This window comes from Mytilus galloprovincialis, chromosome 7 (genome assembly GCF_965363235.1).
Source record: "Mytilus galloprovincialis chromosome 7, xbMytGall1.hap1.1, whole genome shotgun sequence".
NCBI lineage: Eukaryota > Metazoa > Mollusca > Bivalvia > Mytilida > Mytilidae > Mytilus > Mytilus galloprovincialis.
The window spans coordinates 55,421,409-55,435,145 of NC_134844.1; the positions used below are offsets into that span (position 1 = coordinate 55,421,409).

Here is a 13,737-nt window from a genome sequence, read left to right on the forward strand (position 1 = left end):
AAGGGTCTCCAGCGCCATGAAACGTTGCCAAGAAATCCTCGCTAAAAATTACAGTCGACCTACGGCACCCATTAGTAGTTAAAAAGATTTGGTTTCATTCAACAAATTAATTTATGACCTTCATGTACGTGTCGTTTAGAATACATCAATTTACCAAATGGTCATTATTAATCATCCATGGATTCAACGGAAGCATTTTCTTGGCATTGGAGAAAGGAAGAAAGACCATTCACAATATGTCTTACAGTTGTTTTTCTCTCTTTTAATTAATTTTTTAAAAAATCTTTCAAATAAAGAGTTCATAAGAATATTCCCTTTGGACCACCTCCCCCCCCCCCCCCCCCCCCCCCCCTTTTTTATTTTGTTTCGTGCTGTCTATTTTCAACCCTCAAATTAACATTTCCGATCTATTCATGTACCGGACAGGCAACTTTCTGTATCAAGAAGAAAATCTACAATGCCATTATACACATGCATGTTGTTTGCTGGGAGTCCCCGCCCGCAAAGAAAGAAATAGCCCATCTCCAAGATACTATATTCCTGCATCACGTGATTTTTACCACGCGGAGCTTACATGAGAACGAATACCTAATATGGAAAGTGAAACTACACTTCATTACATAAAGTCACACATGCATGTTGTTTGCTGGGAGTCCCCGCCCGCAAAGAAAGAAATAGCCCATCTCCAAGATACTATATTCCTGCATCACGTGATTTTTACCACGCGGAGCTTACATGAGAACGAATACCTAATATGGAAAGTGAAACTACACTTCATTACATAAAGTCCTAAAGCACATATAGGAAAATGAAGGTTTTTTTTTGTCAACGGATGCTGGGGTAATCCTCTCTGTGTTTGAAATATATACGAAATATTTGCCACTGCCCCTTTTTCTGTTCTATAAATTCTCTCAGAGTTTTCTATCTCTTACTCCCGTGAACATCCACCGTGGATCCGCCAATGCAAAAGGCAATTTGCAGGAGCTCAAAACTATCGTTAAAGTACTGTTTATTCTAATTATTCTAAACCAGTTTACATAATCGCAATTCGCCCTCATAATCAAAGAAAAGATATTTCTTAATACTTAGGGAAGAAAAATTTCTATCAATAATGACCAAGAATGACTTGTCTGACCTCTCCAGAGGCAGATTGAAGGGAAAACCCGCACCTTTTTGTGGAAACTTTCTGGTTGTTAATATAGGGAAAGGGCCTCTTAGGCAACAAGTGCCCCCCCCCCCCCCCCCAACTTATGAACATTTCTGGATCCGCCGCTGCTCTCTAAATGTATTTATACGGTTGTATGCTGTTTCCTCATTTAAAAATACAAAATTGTTAACAGTTTTATATTTATATATAAATTAAATTTTGAATAAAACATCGAGATCTGCATATTGTATAAAAATAAATTATAGTATGGATTTATATTGATTCGTATACCATGGTCGATTTTCGTATTACGAATCTCACGCCGAGGTAAATAGCGGTGCTTCACATTTGCTGGTTAACTTATTAATAACCAAAAATAAATTGAAATAATGTATAATGAGTGTTATTTTTAAAACGAATGAATACAAAGAATTAGAATTATGAATTTTAAATATTACTTTTTTTGTTATCATAATTAAGAAATTACGTACTCAAAAGAGACAACAAAAGTTATAATGTCCTTGCATACTTGAAAAAGATTATATACATTTTACTATGTATTTTTTTATGGATCGATATGCGTCCTCCTACATGTATAATACTTAGTACATGTATAATAACTCAAGTTTTTTTTTACGTAGTATTACAGTAGGAGTGCCGAGGGCGCGTGAGTCGTTTACTGAATAATCAAAAATAACTTAAATGTCATATAAACGTGTAGTCTTTCTACTTTAACAGGGTGTATAATTTCTGTTAGTTTACTAGTATATAAAATTAAAAATGACATAACAATGTCGTTATCAATTTCCTTTTACACTGAACATCGAGAATGTGCATATTTTCGAATTTTATAATTTTAATTGTTTAAGGCTTGTTAAAGACGGAAATAATAAGTACACAGTTTAAAACGAGAACTGACATGGTTAGATCACTTCCTTTATACGGAAGTCAGGTTTATTAGAGATATACTTTTCAACGAGGATGTTTAGTATTATACAAACATTGTAGTATATTTTTTTTTAGTGAAAACTGTGTCTTGGATAATCTTTTAAACATCTAAATATGTCCAAACCAAAGATACGGATTCTAGATATTGCAGCTTTTGTGTTGACTATTTTAGCAACTATTGTTCAATTTGCTGGATTTTTTTTACCCAACTGGTGGAGTTATAAGTCTGATACTACTGAATTCAAATTAGAATATGGAATGCTATTTTCAACGGAGTGTAGTGCTGCTGGAGATTGCAAAGAAAACACAGCCGTTGTTATCGAGGGAGGAAAAGGTGAGAGAGAAACATGTGTTATTTAAAAATTATTTTGACTCTCTCTCTCGCATGATTCTTCCCTTCTTCCTGGTATGATCTCACCTGACATTATTTACGTATATTTCATTATTTTTCTTTTTTCCTGGTTTACGTGTACCCGGCGTTTTTTTAACTAATGTACTTACTTCATTTTACCATCTAATTTAAATCATCTCTATACTAAAGCAAATATTAGTAGTTATTTAGCCAAATGAAATGACTAATGGTTTAGTCGATGAACCAAATCAATTTCAAAATAAAACATCATGGACATTAAAATCATACGTAGAAGAAAAGACCAACAAAAACAAAACATAAACAAATATTTAGAAATTTAAAAGATGAACAATATTACAGAGATAATTATCATGATAACAAATAATTTGAAATTAAAGCTTTACACCTAAACTGAGTATTTGCTTTTAAAAGTCCAGCGGCAAATAGTTCAGTCATAATATTCAGAAAGGAAACGGGAAAATATTCTTTCTTATCTAAATATTAGTTTAAACTGTTATCTTATTGGTGAAATTTTATTTGAGGATAAGTAAATTCGCTTTAAACAAAAATTTTGGTAAATTGTATATCCATTTTTGTAAAAATAAAATAAACGTCTTGTTGTAATATCTAGAATAGCTTTCACCGCGATATTGTCTTTTTGTGCTGATGTGGCGTAAAGCAATCAACAATCAATCAATCAATTATAATCTAGTAATGTGTCTCCTATGATGAAAAGGCAGGAAATTTAAACTGGCACTTGAAAACTAAGTTAAAGGATCCTTGAATAAGGGCAGAAATTTAGTCTTAACACTATATGAACACCTCGAAAATGTTTTGCAATAGATCTTCAAAGAAGAGAAAGTTTGGCTCTTTCAATATGAAATGTGCTATCGAAAACAACACTTTGAAACAAAAAAGAAATAATAATAAATGGAATAGGTGATGCACAAATGCCTCATTTTATCAAAATCAAATCCACTTAGTGATTTAGGACAACAAAATGATGTCCTTGTATTATAACATTCAGATTAAAAGAAAAGATAATCGGATACAGATTTAAAAAGAGGCACTAGCTGTCAAACTCATGTACACCATTTTGACTCAAATATTTATATTTGAATTATAACCATATGAAAAATTATTCCAAATTATAAAAAGTCTAACATAAACAATTTACGGGGCATGGGCTCGATAATATGTAGCTTCGTTTTGTGTACTAGAGTCTTGAAGCCATCTAATTAAGTATTGAGTTGACCTCCAATGATCATATCAGCAATTTAAACATAAATTTAAACATAAATAGAAATAGAGATAGAAAGTGAAAGTGAACGCGTGCAATTGGTTTTTCTAGGTCTGGGTAATTTTACCTGCATAAGAATGATTTTTTTTGTGTGGATCGAATCAGTCAATCAAATGATTCACCTTTGTTTCACTTTCAATGTTGACATTCTTTTCCTTTAAATAACAGAACACGCACAATTCATAAGCTAAGGGGTTAAATTGAAGTTCACATGAATATGGATTCAATAAGGTTAAATTATTCATTTGCAAGTGAATAATTCATCGTCAATGTTTCTTAGCTTAATTTGACAAAATTTTACCATACTGGCTGCTAAAAGCAAATTATTATTCCACTATTTCACTTTCATTATGATTGAACAAAAAACTCATACTAGATTTTTTATATATCTCGTAGCTAGTGCAAACAAATAAACAATATGGTGACCTATACAGTTGATAATTTCTGTGTCATTTGGTCTGTTGTAGAGAGTTGTCTCATTGGCAAACAGTTCACATCTTCTTATTTTTATACGCGCAGAATATATCTATGTTTGCATTTTGGAAATTTCATTCACATCAGTGTCAATTTTAGGTTGCTGATGAAAGATCATGAAACATTCAATTTGGAACCTCCAGTTTGAATTATACGTGAAATATTCACAAATGCCCACTATATGAAAACACCACTCAGTCCTTCACAGCTGTTGTTAAGTGGATTGATTTTGTTCAATATTTGTTAAATTGAAGGAAATCCGACCTAACAAACGACAACACAAAATAATTCCTTTGTTTTTGAAAAACAATAAGTTTTTCTCTCGATAAATATTTGTCCTTGTTCCACGTTTAATACGAACTCGTAACTTAAATCTATCAAAATTGATGTTTTACTTTGATCAATTAGAATTAAAATTTGACGAACAGTTTATAAGAATGGAAATGTTTTGTCACAACTACAAAGTACATAATTATGTTGAGCATAGAAATACCGGTATAGATACTGTGAATATAGATTGCAGTACTTTTTCCCAGACTTGGAGTCTTTTGGACTTTAATTGTTGACGATATTATATGATAATTCAATATAAAACGTAAATTACATGTAACACGGATAAAATCTCATTTATTGATAATACGGTGGGTATAGTTACATGAAATTTTTAGCCACTTATTTGAAACCAATATATACTTGAAATACTTTGTAATACAAGTTAGTACATATCAAATCATTGCTACTACATGTACTTATACAGGAAATACTACTAATAACGGAATGTGGCCATATTGTTGAATATTGAACAAGGTCACACCGTTAATCATGTTAAACTATTATTCATAAAATCCACAGAAGTTAATTGTGTCGCTATTATCAATATCAACATGATAAATTCTTTCTCAAATATTAAACTGAAGTCTTAGAGATAGTCGTAAAATTGTAAAGTACATGTTACAGTATACAAATGGTCCACCATCATTAATATAAGTCTTGGAATGCATGGGACAGGAATTGTGATGTTTAAGATGGGGGCAAAAATAAGGACATGCCTCATTTTACTGGAATTCTGTAAACCATTTAGGACTAGACTTATGTCATGTATATTGAAGGAAATACCCAATTCTCATATATATCTTGACAATGTATGATTTTTAATTTGATTCGGAGTTAAGTATGACGTCCATTATCACTGAACTAGTATACATATTAGTTTAGGGGCTAGCTGAAGGATGCCTCCGGGTGCAGGAGTTCTTGCTGCATTGAAGATCCATTGGTGGCATTTGGTTGTTGTCTTCTCTTTGGTCGGGTTGATGTTTCTTGGATTCATTCCCCATTTCAATTTTCAGTTTTATACATGCTGTCAAGGGACAGTTCAATGACATAAACCGAATTGAGATGTTGTCTGTGTGTTTTTTTTCTTACCAATGAAATAAATTGAACTTTGTAAACGACGCATTTCTGTCTAACATATAATAGCTCCTTCCGGCAACTTGTCAAATCGTAACTTAAATTACGTAAAAATAAACATTAATAACTTTTTGTCGTTATATTTGTTTTACAATTATACTTTTTAAATAGGAACAAGTTTTGGAAGTTTTTAATTCTTTTTTAACAAAAACTTGGAAATAGATTTAAACGGAATATTCAATATGATTTAGGTTTTGAGCATTTCAATCATAATCAATTTACACCAGAAAACTCAAATATGTATATATTATACTCAAATATGAATAAGTTTAAATTGAAAACAACGTCGTTCAAACCTAAGATTGCGTTGGATAAAAACCACAATTTTTATACATGTACGTGTGCATGCAAAACAAATCTCTTGGTAGAGGGATCTAAATACAGAACAAACAACATTTCCCAAAAGACAAAACAGGGAAAAAAGGGAAAATGTAAACAAAACGCATTTGACTAACAGGTCGAACCACGTAAACCCTGCTGACTGTGATTGGCGATTGCCAAATAAACACAAAAATATGTAATATGTATACTGCACACATATATCTGTTGAAAAACATAGTGTTAGTTCACACGAAATAACAACATATATATAATTCAATGCTATTATTTATTGCGGGTATACTCTTCTTTTATTTTTTGTTTTATAACACTTGTGATCAGTATAATTGAATATAAACGATAAGAAGAGAGGCGAAAGATGCTATAAAGGGATACGCAAACCCATAAGTTGAAAAATAAACTGCATGCCAATGTACGTCATGGTTAACAACGAAAAACGACAAAATAACACATTTGACTCAATTGAACATATTAGTACAGTGACGCAAAGATGACTAGTTAAACCTCAATTTGTCAGTACTTTCATAATAAGTAGACCCTTGATGGATACTTAACAACTTCAATGTTATGTTGTCCTACCCTTTGTTTTCTGATCAACACTTCAAAGTCCACATTGGACGGATTTTAATCAACCTACACGTATCACCGCTATCTATTTTCCAGACATGTGGGGTTATGCATCTTAAAATTTTATCAGTTTACATCATTAAAAGTCTCTTTACCAAATTTCTGAAACGATTTGACATTAGAGAACAACTAATTGAAAACTCCATAGATAATGCCATTTTCTGTGACGATTGTCACACTTTATTGACATTATTAAGCACAATCCCAAGTGTGACTGGGGCTAGTTTTAACGGTTTGATTATATACGTCAGGGCTCAATGCAAGAGATGTAATAAGAAAAATGTCATGCATTAAATTTCATTTTAAACACAATGCAACAATGTTTATGTGGAGGGTTTCGTATGTAGCTAGTTGTAAGAAAAACTTGACCATTTTTCTCTATTTCCTATATGTTTGGGCCTAATTACTCAGGCATTATTGTTTGCCTAATTGGTCCCTTTTCTATAGACCACACCAAACCATTAAACATTTGCCTCTAGATGTTTAATAAACAATTAACTTCAGTAAAAAGTAACTGTCCAATTTACCTATAAATATAAAAAAAAATCGGTTATTTTCTCCTTTTATAGAACTTGCAGATAGAAAAACTTACAGACTTTGCAGGGGCGGATCCAGCTTTTTTCAAAGGGGTGGTTCCAACCAAATGTCCCTTTTCAAAGGCATTGATCTTTTGAAAAAAGGTGGTCCCAACCCCTGGACCAACAAAGACTATTAATAAAATATATTGATTTTTATATGCTTTACGCTCTAGTTTAATTTTATGAGTGGCTGTATCACTTGGTTTTCATTTCTGTATCCTTATATGTTTAAAAGACAGCTCTTCATGTTTTAATGCTTCTTTATTCTTTTTTAGAATGGCTGTTTCTTACCAGAATATTTGAAGCATTTGGAGTGATCCTTTGCCTAATAGCATTAATCGTACATATAGTATTTTTACCTACTAGGAAGTATGCAGTACGAGCTGCCTCTATTTATACACTAGGTGCTGCAGGTAAGTCGTTTATATATACACGTACTTAGATACACACATGCAAATGGTTTTAGACATCATACATGTCGTGTTGCTTATACAAGTACAAATTTGTTAATAATGATAAGTGACTCTCATTATGTAAAAATTGAGAACAAGAGGGCGGATTTATGCATTTTACTTTTTGTTCTATACAATAAAATTGTACTATTATCCACAATGACTTCAAATAATTTACGGATCTGCCTTCTATACCCCATCCATAGAAGGCATGCCTTTAATGAGGACACCAATTGAAATTTGTGCATATGAACAACATAAAACAGAACTTCGAAATGTCATAAAAGTACATGTCATGATTCCCTATTTTTAAAGGGGATGGTTTTAACGACCACGAGGGTCTCACAATGTCATGATCCATAAAGGAGTGTCAATTTTAACAAATGAAATTTCTCATGTTGGACTACTATTTATTATTTATTTTTATTACAGGTCTTTTTGCTTTAGCAGGAGCCTTCCTGTTTGTTGCTAAGTATAGTGACCTTGGTTCCCAGTTACCCACTGGTAAAGAAGGATCGCCTGGTCCTGCTTTTGGAATATGTATATTAGCTGGAGTTCTCTCCATTGTAGCGGCAGTTATTACAGGGGTCGCCACTGTTAAGAAAGGAGATGATTATTATGATTAAACATTTTCTTAAGAAAGGAGATATTATTTTATACAATTGTTAATTTCGTAGTGTATTTTTTTATAACATTTCTATGATCTATATATAAAATTTAGGACTAAAATAAATAAAGATATGACAAATTCCTTCTACGGCTATACATATAAAAAAAGAAGATGTGGTATGATTGCCAATGAGACAACTATCCACAAAAGACCAAAATGACACAGACATTAACAACTATAGGTCACCGTACGGCCTTCAACAATGAGCAAAGCCCATACCGCATAGTCAGCTACAAAAGGCCCCGATAAGACAATGTAAAACAATTCAAACGAGAAAACTAACGGCCTTATTTATGTAAAAAAAAAATGAACGAAAAACAAATATGTAACACATAAACAAACGACAACCACTGAATATACAGGCTCCTGACTTGGGACAGGCACATACATAAAAAATGTGGCGGGGTTAAACATGTTAGCGGGATCCCAACCCTCCCCCTAACCTGGGACAGTGGTACAACAGTACAACATAAGAACGAACTATAAAAATCAGTTGAAAAAGGCTTAACTCATCAGATGGACAAAAATATAAGTGGACGTGGCCGGGTACTTATACATCCCGACACAAAAAGATACAATGAACAGATCTGAGAGTACTCGCAGTTATCTGACAGCTAGTTCAAAGCCACTAACAACTAATAAAAAAAATCATGCATCTAAGACTAAACTATCAATCCGTACACATCCAACATCCAATGGATTTAGTGTAAAGACATCATAAACAGCCAGAGAAAAACATGACCTTGTGCAATGCCAAGCTACAGGTATCAACAGATTGTAGATCCATGAATATGTATATATATAACATACTAGTAAAATTTAGTTAGCTTTTAATCTACTGATAACAAAATCAATATTTATTCCAATAAAAACAATATTCAATGATCTTATTACAGTGTTGAATAGGTAACCTTTTAGAATAAGTTTTTTTAAAGGAGCGACAAGTTTACATGGATCATTTCTAAATTTCCGGGCACGGTTAACAACATTTCCATAAAAATGAGGATGTGCTATCCCGTTTGAAATACGTTTTCTACAGGTACATCCAAACTTCAAAACCAAATCTTTATATCTATGGAAAAATTTAGTAAAGGTTTTCAGTAATTTATGGTAACGATATCCCTGGTTTAAAAATTTACCAGTAATACATAGGTTGCGTTCGTTAAAATCAAAAACGTCACAACAGACACGGGCATAGCGAACAAGTTGTGAAATATAAACACCGTAAGATGGTGCCAAAGGAACATCACCATCTAAAAATGGAAAATTAACAATAGGGAACGAAAAATCGTCTCTTTTGTCGTAAATTTTAGTGTGGAGTTTCCCATTTAAAACAGAAATATCTAAATCCAGGAAAGGACAGTTATTACCGAATAAATTTGAATGTATATGTTACTAACACGGAAGAAAAGGATTTGAGCTAGAACGTATTTAGGCGGGAAAAAATAGAATTTATATAGAATTAACACTTTAAATCGGAAGAGTTTTAGTTAAGGAACAATTTACGCTAAAACTATTGATAGGTTATGGAGCTCCTTTTCGAGATATGTTTTTGGCAAACAGGCGAGAAAAGGCTGACTCGGACTTTTACCTTATATTTGCATTGGTATTATTTGGGCCTCAAATGCAAGTTGAAAGAAAAGGAATCTAGAATCTCCTTAAACTTAAAAAAGTGACCTTTTATGAGTTATTGAAGTCTTATATGAAAAGAAAAATGGGTATTATGGAGCAAAACATTTTACCCCATATCGTAAAGGGGGGAGGACACCCAACACGTCATAAAAAAGTGACCTTTTATGAGTTATTGAAGTCTTATATGAAAAGAAAAATGGGTATTATGGAGCAAAACATTTTACCCCATATCGTAAAGGGGGGAGGACACCCAACATCTGACACGATTCCCAAGCCTGACCTAAGCACATCCTTAAAACGGGTTTTATTTCTGTCTGAGTTATTTTACATATTTTTCGTTAAGACTCATTTAAGGACAGCTATACATGTAGGTATTTAATTTCAGTATGATCACACTGAAAAGGAAGTTCGTGTTGCTCAACCTGTGTTCTCTGTAAATATCGGAGCAGCTGACAGCTGATAACAAGAATTTGAATAAAATATTGAATTGTAGAAGAGACCACACCAACCTTCAAACAACCGACTTTCTCAGAAAAAAATTTACAAATAGACAAACAACGTACAGTTGTGATAGATAAATTTGGTACTTGCACAAAATGGGGGATTGAACTTGTTTCACGTACGCAAAAGCAACCTAACTAACACTAACACTGAAAACTAACACAATGAAAATCCTGCTCAATGGAATTAGATTAAAATTTTAATGACAGATTTGCCACTTACGGTAACAAGGAACTAATAGACGACTCATACTTAGAAATCAAGTTGAAAATGCAAGAATGGTTAACTTCTAGTTGTTTTAGGGGTACATGCATGTACATAAGTTATTCTAGTGTATACTAGTATTTTCTTTTCCGTTTTAGTTTAAATACTGTTTCTTCTTTGAGGCGTGCCGACTGTCTCTAATAGTAAAGTGTGTAATCTTTGAGGTGTGCCGACTGTCTCTAACAGTAAAGTGTGTAATCTTTGAGGTGTGCCGATTGTCTCTAACAGTAAAGTGTGTAATCTTTGAGGTGTGCCGACTGTCTCTAATAGTAAAGTGTGTAATCTTTGAGGTGTGCCGACTGTCTCTAACAGTAAAGTGTGTAATCTTTGAGGTGTGCCGACTGTCTCTAATAGTAAAGTGTGTAATCTTTGAGGTATGCCGACTGTCTCTAACAGTAAAGTGTGTAATCTTTGAGGTATGCCGACTGTCTCTAACAGTAAAGTGTGTAATCTTTGAGGTGTGCCGACTGTCTCTAACAGTAAAGTGTGTAATCTTTGAGGTGTGCCGACTGTCTCTAACAGTAAAGTGTGTAATCTTTGAGGTGTGCCGATTGTCTCTAACAGTAAAGTGTGTAATCTTTGAGGTGTGCCGACTGTCTCTAACAGTAAAGTGTGTAATCTTTGAGGTGTGCCGACTGTCTCTAACAGTAAAGTGTGTAATCTTTGAGGTGTGCCGACTGTCTCTAACAGTAAAGTGTGTAATCTTTGAGGTGTGCCGACTGTCTCTAATAGTAAAGTGTGTAATCTTTGAGGTGTGCCGATTGTCTCTAACAGTAAAGTGTGTAATCTTTGAGGTGTGCCGACTGTCTCTAACAGTAAAGTGTGTAATCTTTGAGGTGTGCCGACTGTCTCTAACAGTAAAGTGTGTAATCTTTGAGGTGTGCCGACTGTCTCTAACAGTAAAGTGTGTAATCTTTGAGGTGTGCCGACTGTCTCTAACAGTAAAGTGTGTAATCTTTGAGGTATGCCGACTGTCTCTAATAGTAAAGTGTGTAATCTTTGAGGTGTGCCGACTGTCTCTAACAGTAAAGTGTGTAATCTCTGAGGTGTGCTGATTGTCTCTAACAGTAAAGTGTGTAATCTTTGAGGTGTGCCGACTGTCTCTAATAGTAAAGTGTGTAATCTTTGAGGTGTGCCGATTGTCTCTAACAGTAAAGTGTGTAATCTTTGAGGTGTGCCGACTGTCTCTAATAGTAAAGTGTGTAATCTTTGAGGTGTGCCGACTGTCTCTAACAGTAAAGTGTGTAATCTTTGAGGTGTGCCGACTGTCTCTAACAGTAAAGTGTGTAATCTCTGAGGTGTGCCGACTGTCTCTAACAGTAAAGTGTGTAATCTTTGAGGTATGCCGACTGTCTCTAACAGTAAAGTGTGTAATCGTCTTTGAGGTGTGTCGACTGTCTCTAACAGTAAAGTGTGTAATCTTTGATGTGTGCCGACTGTCTCTAACAGTAAAGTGTGTAATCTTTGAGGTATGCCGACTGTCTCTAACAGTAAAGTGTGTAATCTTTGAGGTGTGCCGACTGTCTCTAACAGTAAAGTGTGTAATCTTTGAGGTGTGCCGACTGTCTTTAACAGTAAAGTGTGTAATCTTTGATGTGTGCCGACTGTCTCTAACAGTAAAGTGTGTAATCTTTGAGGTGTGCCGACTGTCTCTAACAGTAAAGTGTGTAATCTTTGATGTGTGCAGACTGTCTCTAACAGTAAAGTGAGTAATCTTTGATGTGTGCCGACTGTCTCTAACAGTAAAGTGTGTAATCTTCTTTGAGGTGTGCCGACTGTCTCTAACAGTAAAGTGTGTAATCTTTGATGTGTGCCGACTGTCTCTAACAGTAAAGTGTGTAATCTTCTTTGAGGTGTGCCGACTGTCTCTAACAGTAAGATTCCATCATTATTAGTGATTTGTGAAATTGAGTTCAGTATTTACTCACAAAAACATCACAGGTCAAGTTGATTGACGTCAAATTAAATGCATTTAATATGTAATTAGAAATAGGATTTTTTCCCAGCGTCAAGAAAACCTATTCAAAATATTCCAATTTGAAATATTTTAAGATAACACTCTGTTTCAAACGGTGTTCTTCTTGCTCAGTCTTTGTATCGTTATGAGGGCTTTTTATTGTCTTATCGTCATTTTTTGTAGTTTTGTCGGTTTTTGTCTCGCTTGACGGAGTCAAAAAGCGAGACATAGGTATGCTGTTTCCGACATCGGCGACGATGACGACGACGGCGTCAACAATGTATTAGTTTGTGATTAGTTCTAGTTTATGGTTAACCACTAGATGTAGGTCAATGATATTTGGTATGCAGTTGTATTAGTATTGGCACATCTCATTACCAGGGAAATTGTTTGACCCGCCCCTTCAGTCATGGTCTATTGAATTTGAAACTTTTGCTTAGTTTTCATGTATAACTCGATGGTATTTGGAATGCGTTGTATAAGCATTGCCCCATCTCATTTCCATGGAGATTGTTTAGCCATGTACCTTCAGTCATAGTTTATTGACTTTCGATATTTACAAATCTTACATGTTAAAGTATTGCTATTTTAATTACAAATTTTGATCCTGGTATTTATGATGAGTTTATTAATTATACGACTGTATTTCTATAACCATCTAAAACACAAATTTATTTAGTTTAGAAAAACGTGTAATTCAAATCAAATCGGTACCGCTACACTAACTTCGAGGTTGCTCGACATATTATAACACAGTGCTTCAAAAGATAGCATACAAATAACCGTAGTTAAGTTAAGTCATCAGATTGGTTAATGGAATTTGGAAACTTCCTGAAAGTTTTGCAAATTAAGCTAGGGCAATCTATTCCTGAGATAGAAAAGCCTTAGTATTTAAAAAATTCCAAAGTTTTGTAATATTATAAATATGACCATATTAATGATAATTCATGTTAACACAGAAGTGCTGACTACTGGGCTGGTGATACAAAAGGGAGATAATTCATGTCAACACAGAAGTGCTGACTACTG

General features: G+C 33.9%; 2 protein-coding genes across 2 annotated transcripts; both read left to right on the forward strand.

The window, feature by feature from the left end:
• The first annotated feature begins 1,854 nt into the window (after window positions 1-1,854).
• LOC143083320 (uncharacterized) lies at window positions 1,855-8,437 on the forward strand. The gene is made up of 3 exons (XM_076259583.1): window positions 1,855-2,429; window positions 7,508-7,645; window positions 8,117-8,437. The coding sequence occupies exons 1-3, from the start codon at window positions 2,210-2,212 to the stop codon at window positions 8,308-8,310; spliced, it is 552 nt and encodes a 183-aa protein (XP_076115698.1). The 5' UTR covers window positions 1,855-2,209; the 3' UTR covers window positions 8,311-8,437.
• A 2,252-nt stretch (window positions 8,438-10,689) lies between these two features.
• Window positions 10,690-12,734, forward strand: LOC143084223 (uncharacterized). Its single transcript, XM_076260633.1, has 3 exons — window positions 10,690-10,710; window positions 11,000-11,629; window positions 12,669-12,734. The coding sequence occupies exons 1-3, from the start codon at window positions 10,690-10,692 to the stop codon at window positions 12,732-12,734; spliced, it is 717 nt and encodes a 238-aa protein (XP_076116748.1).
• The last annotated feature ends 1,003 nt before the right edge of the window (window positions 12,735-13,737 follow it).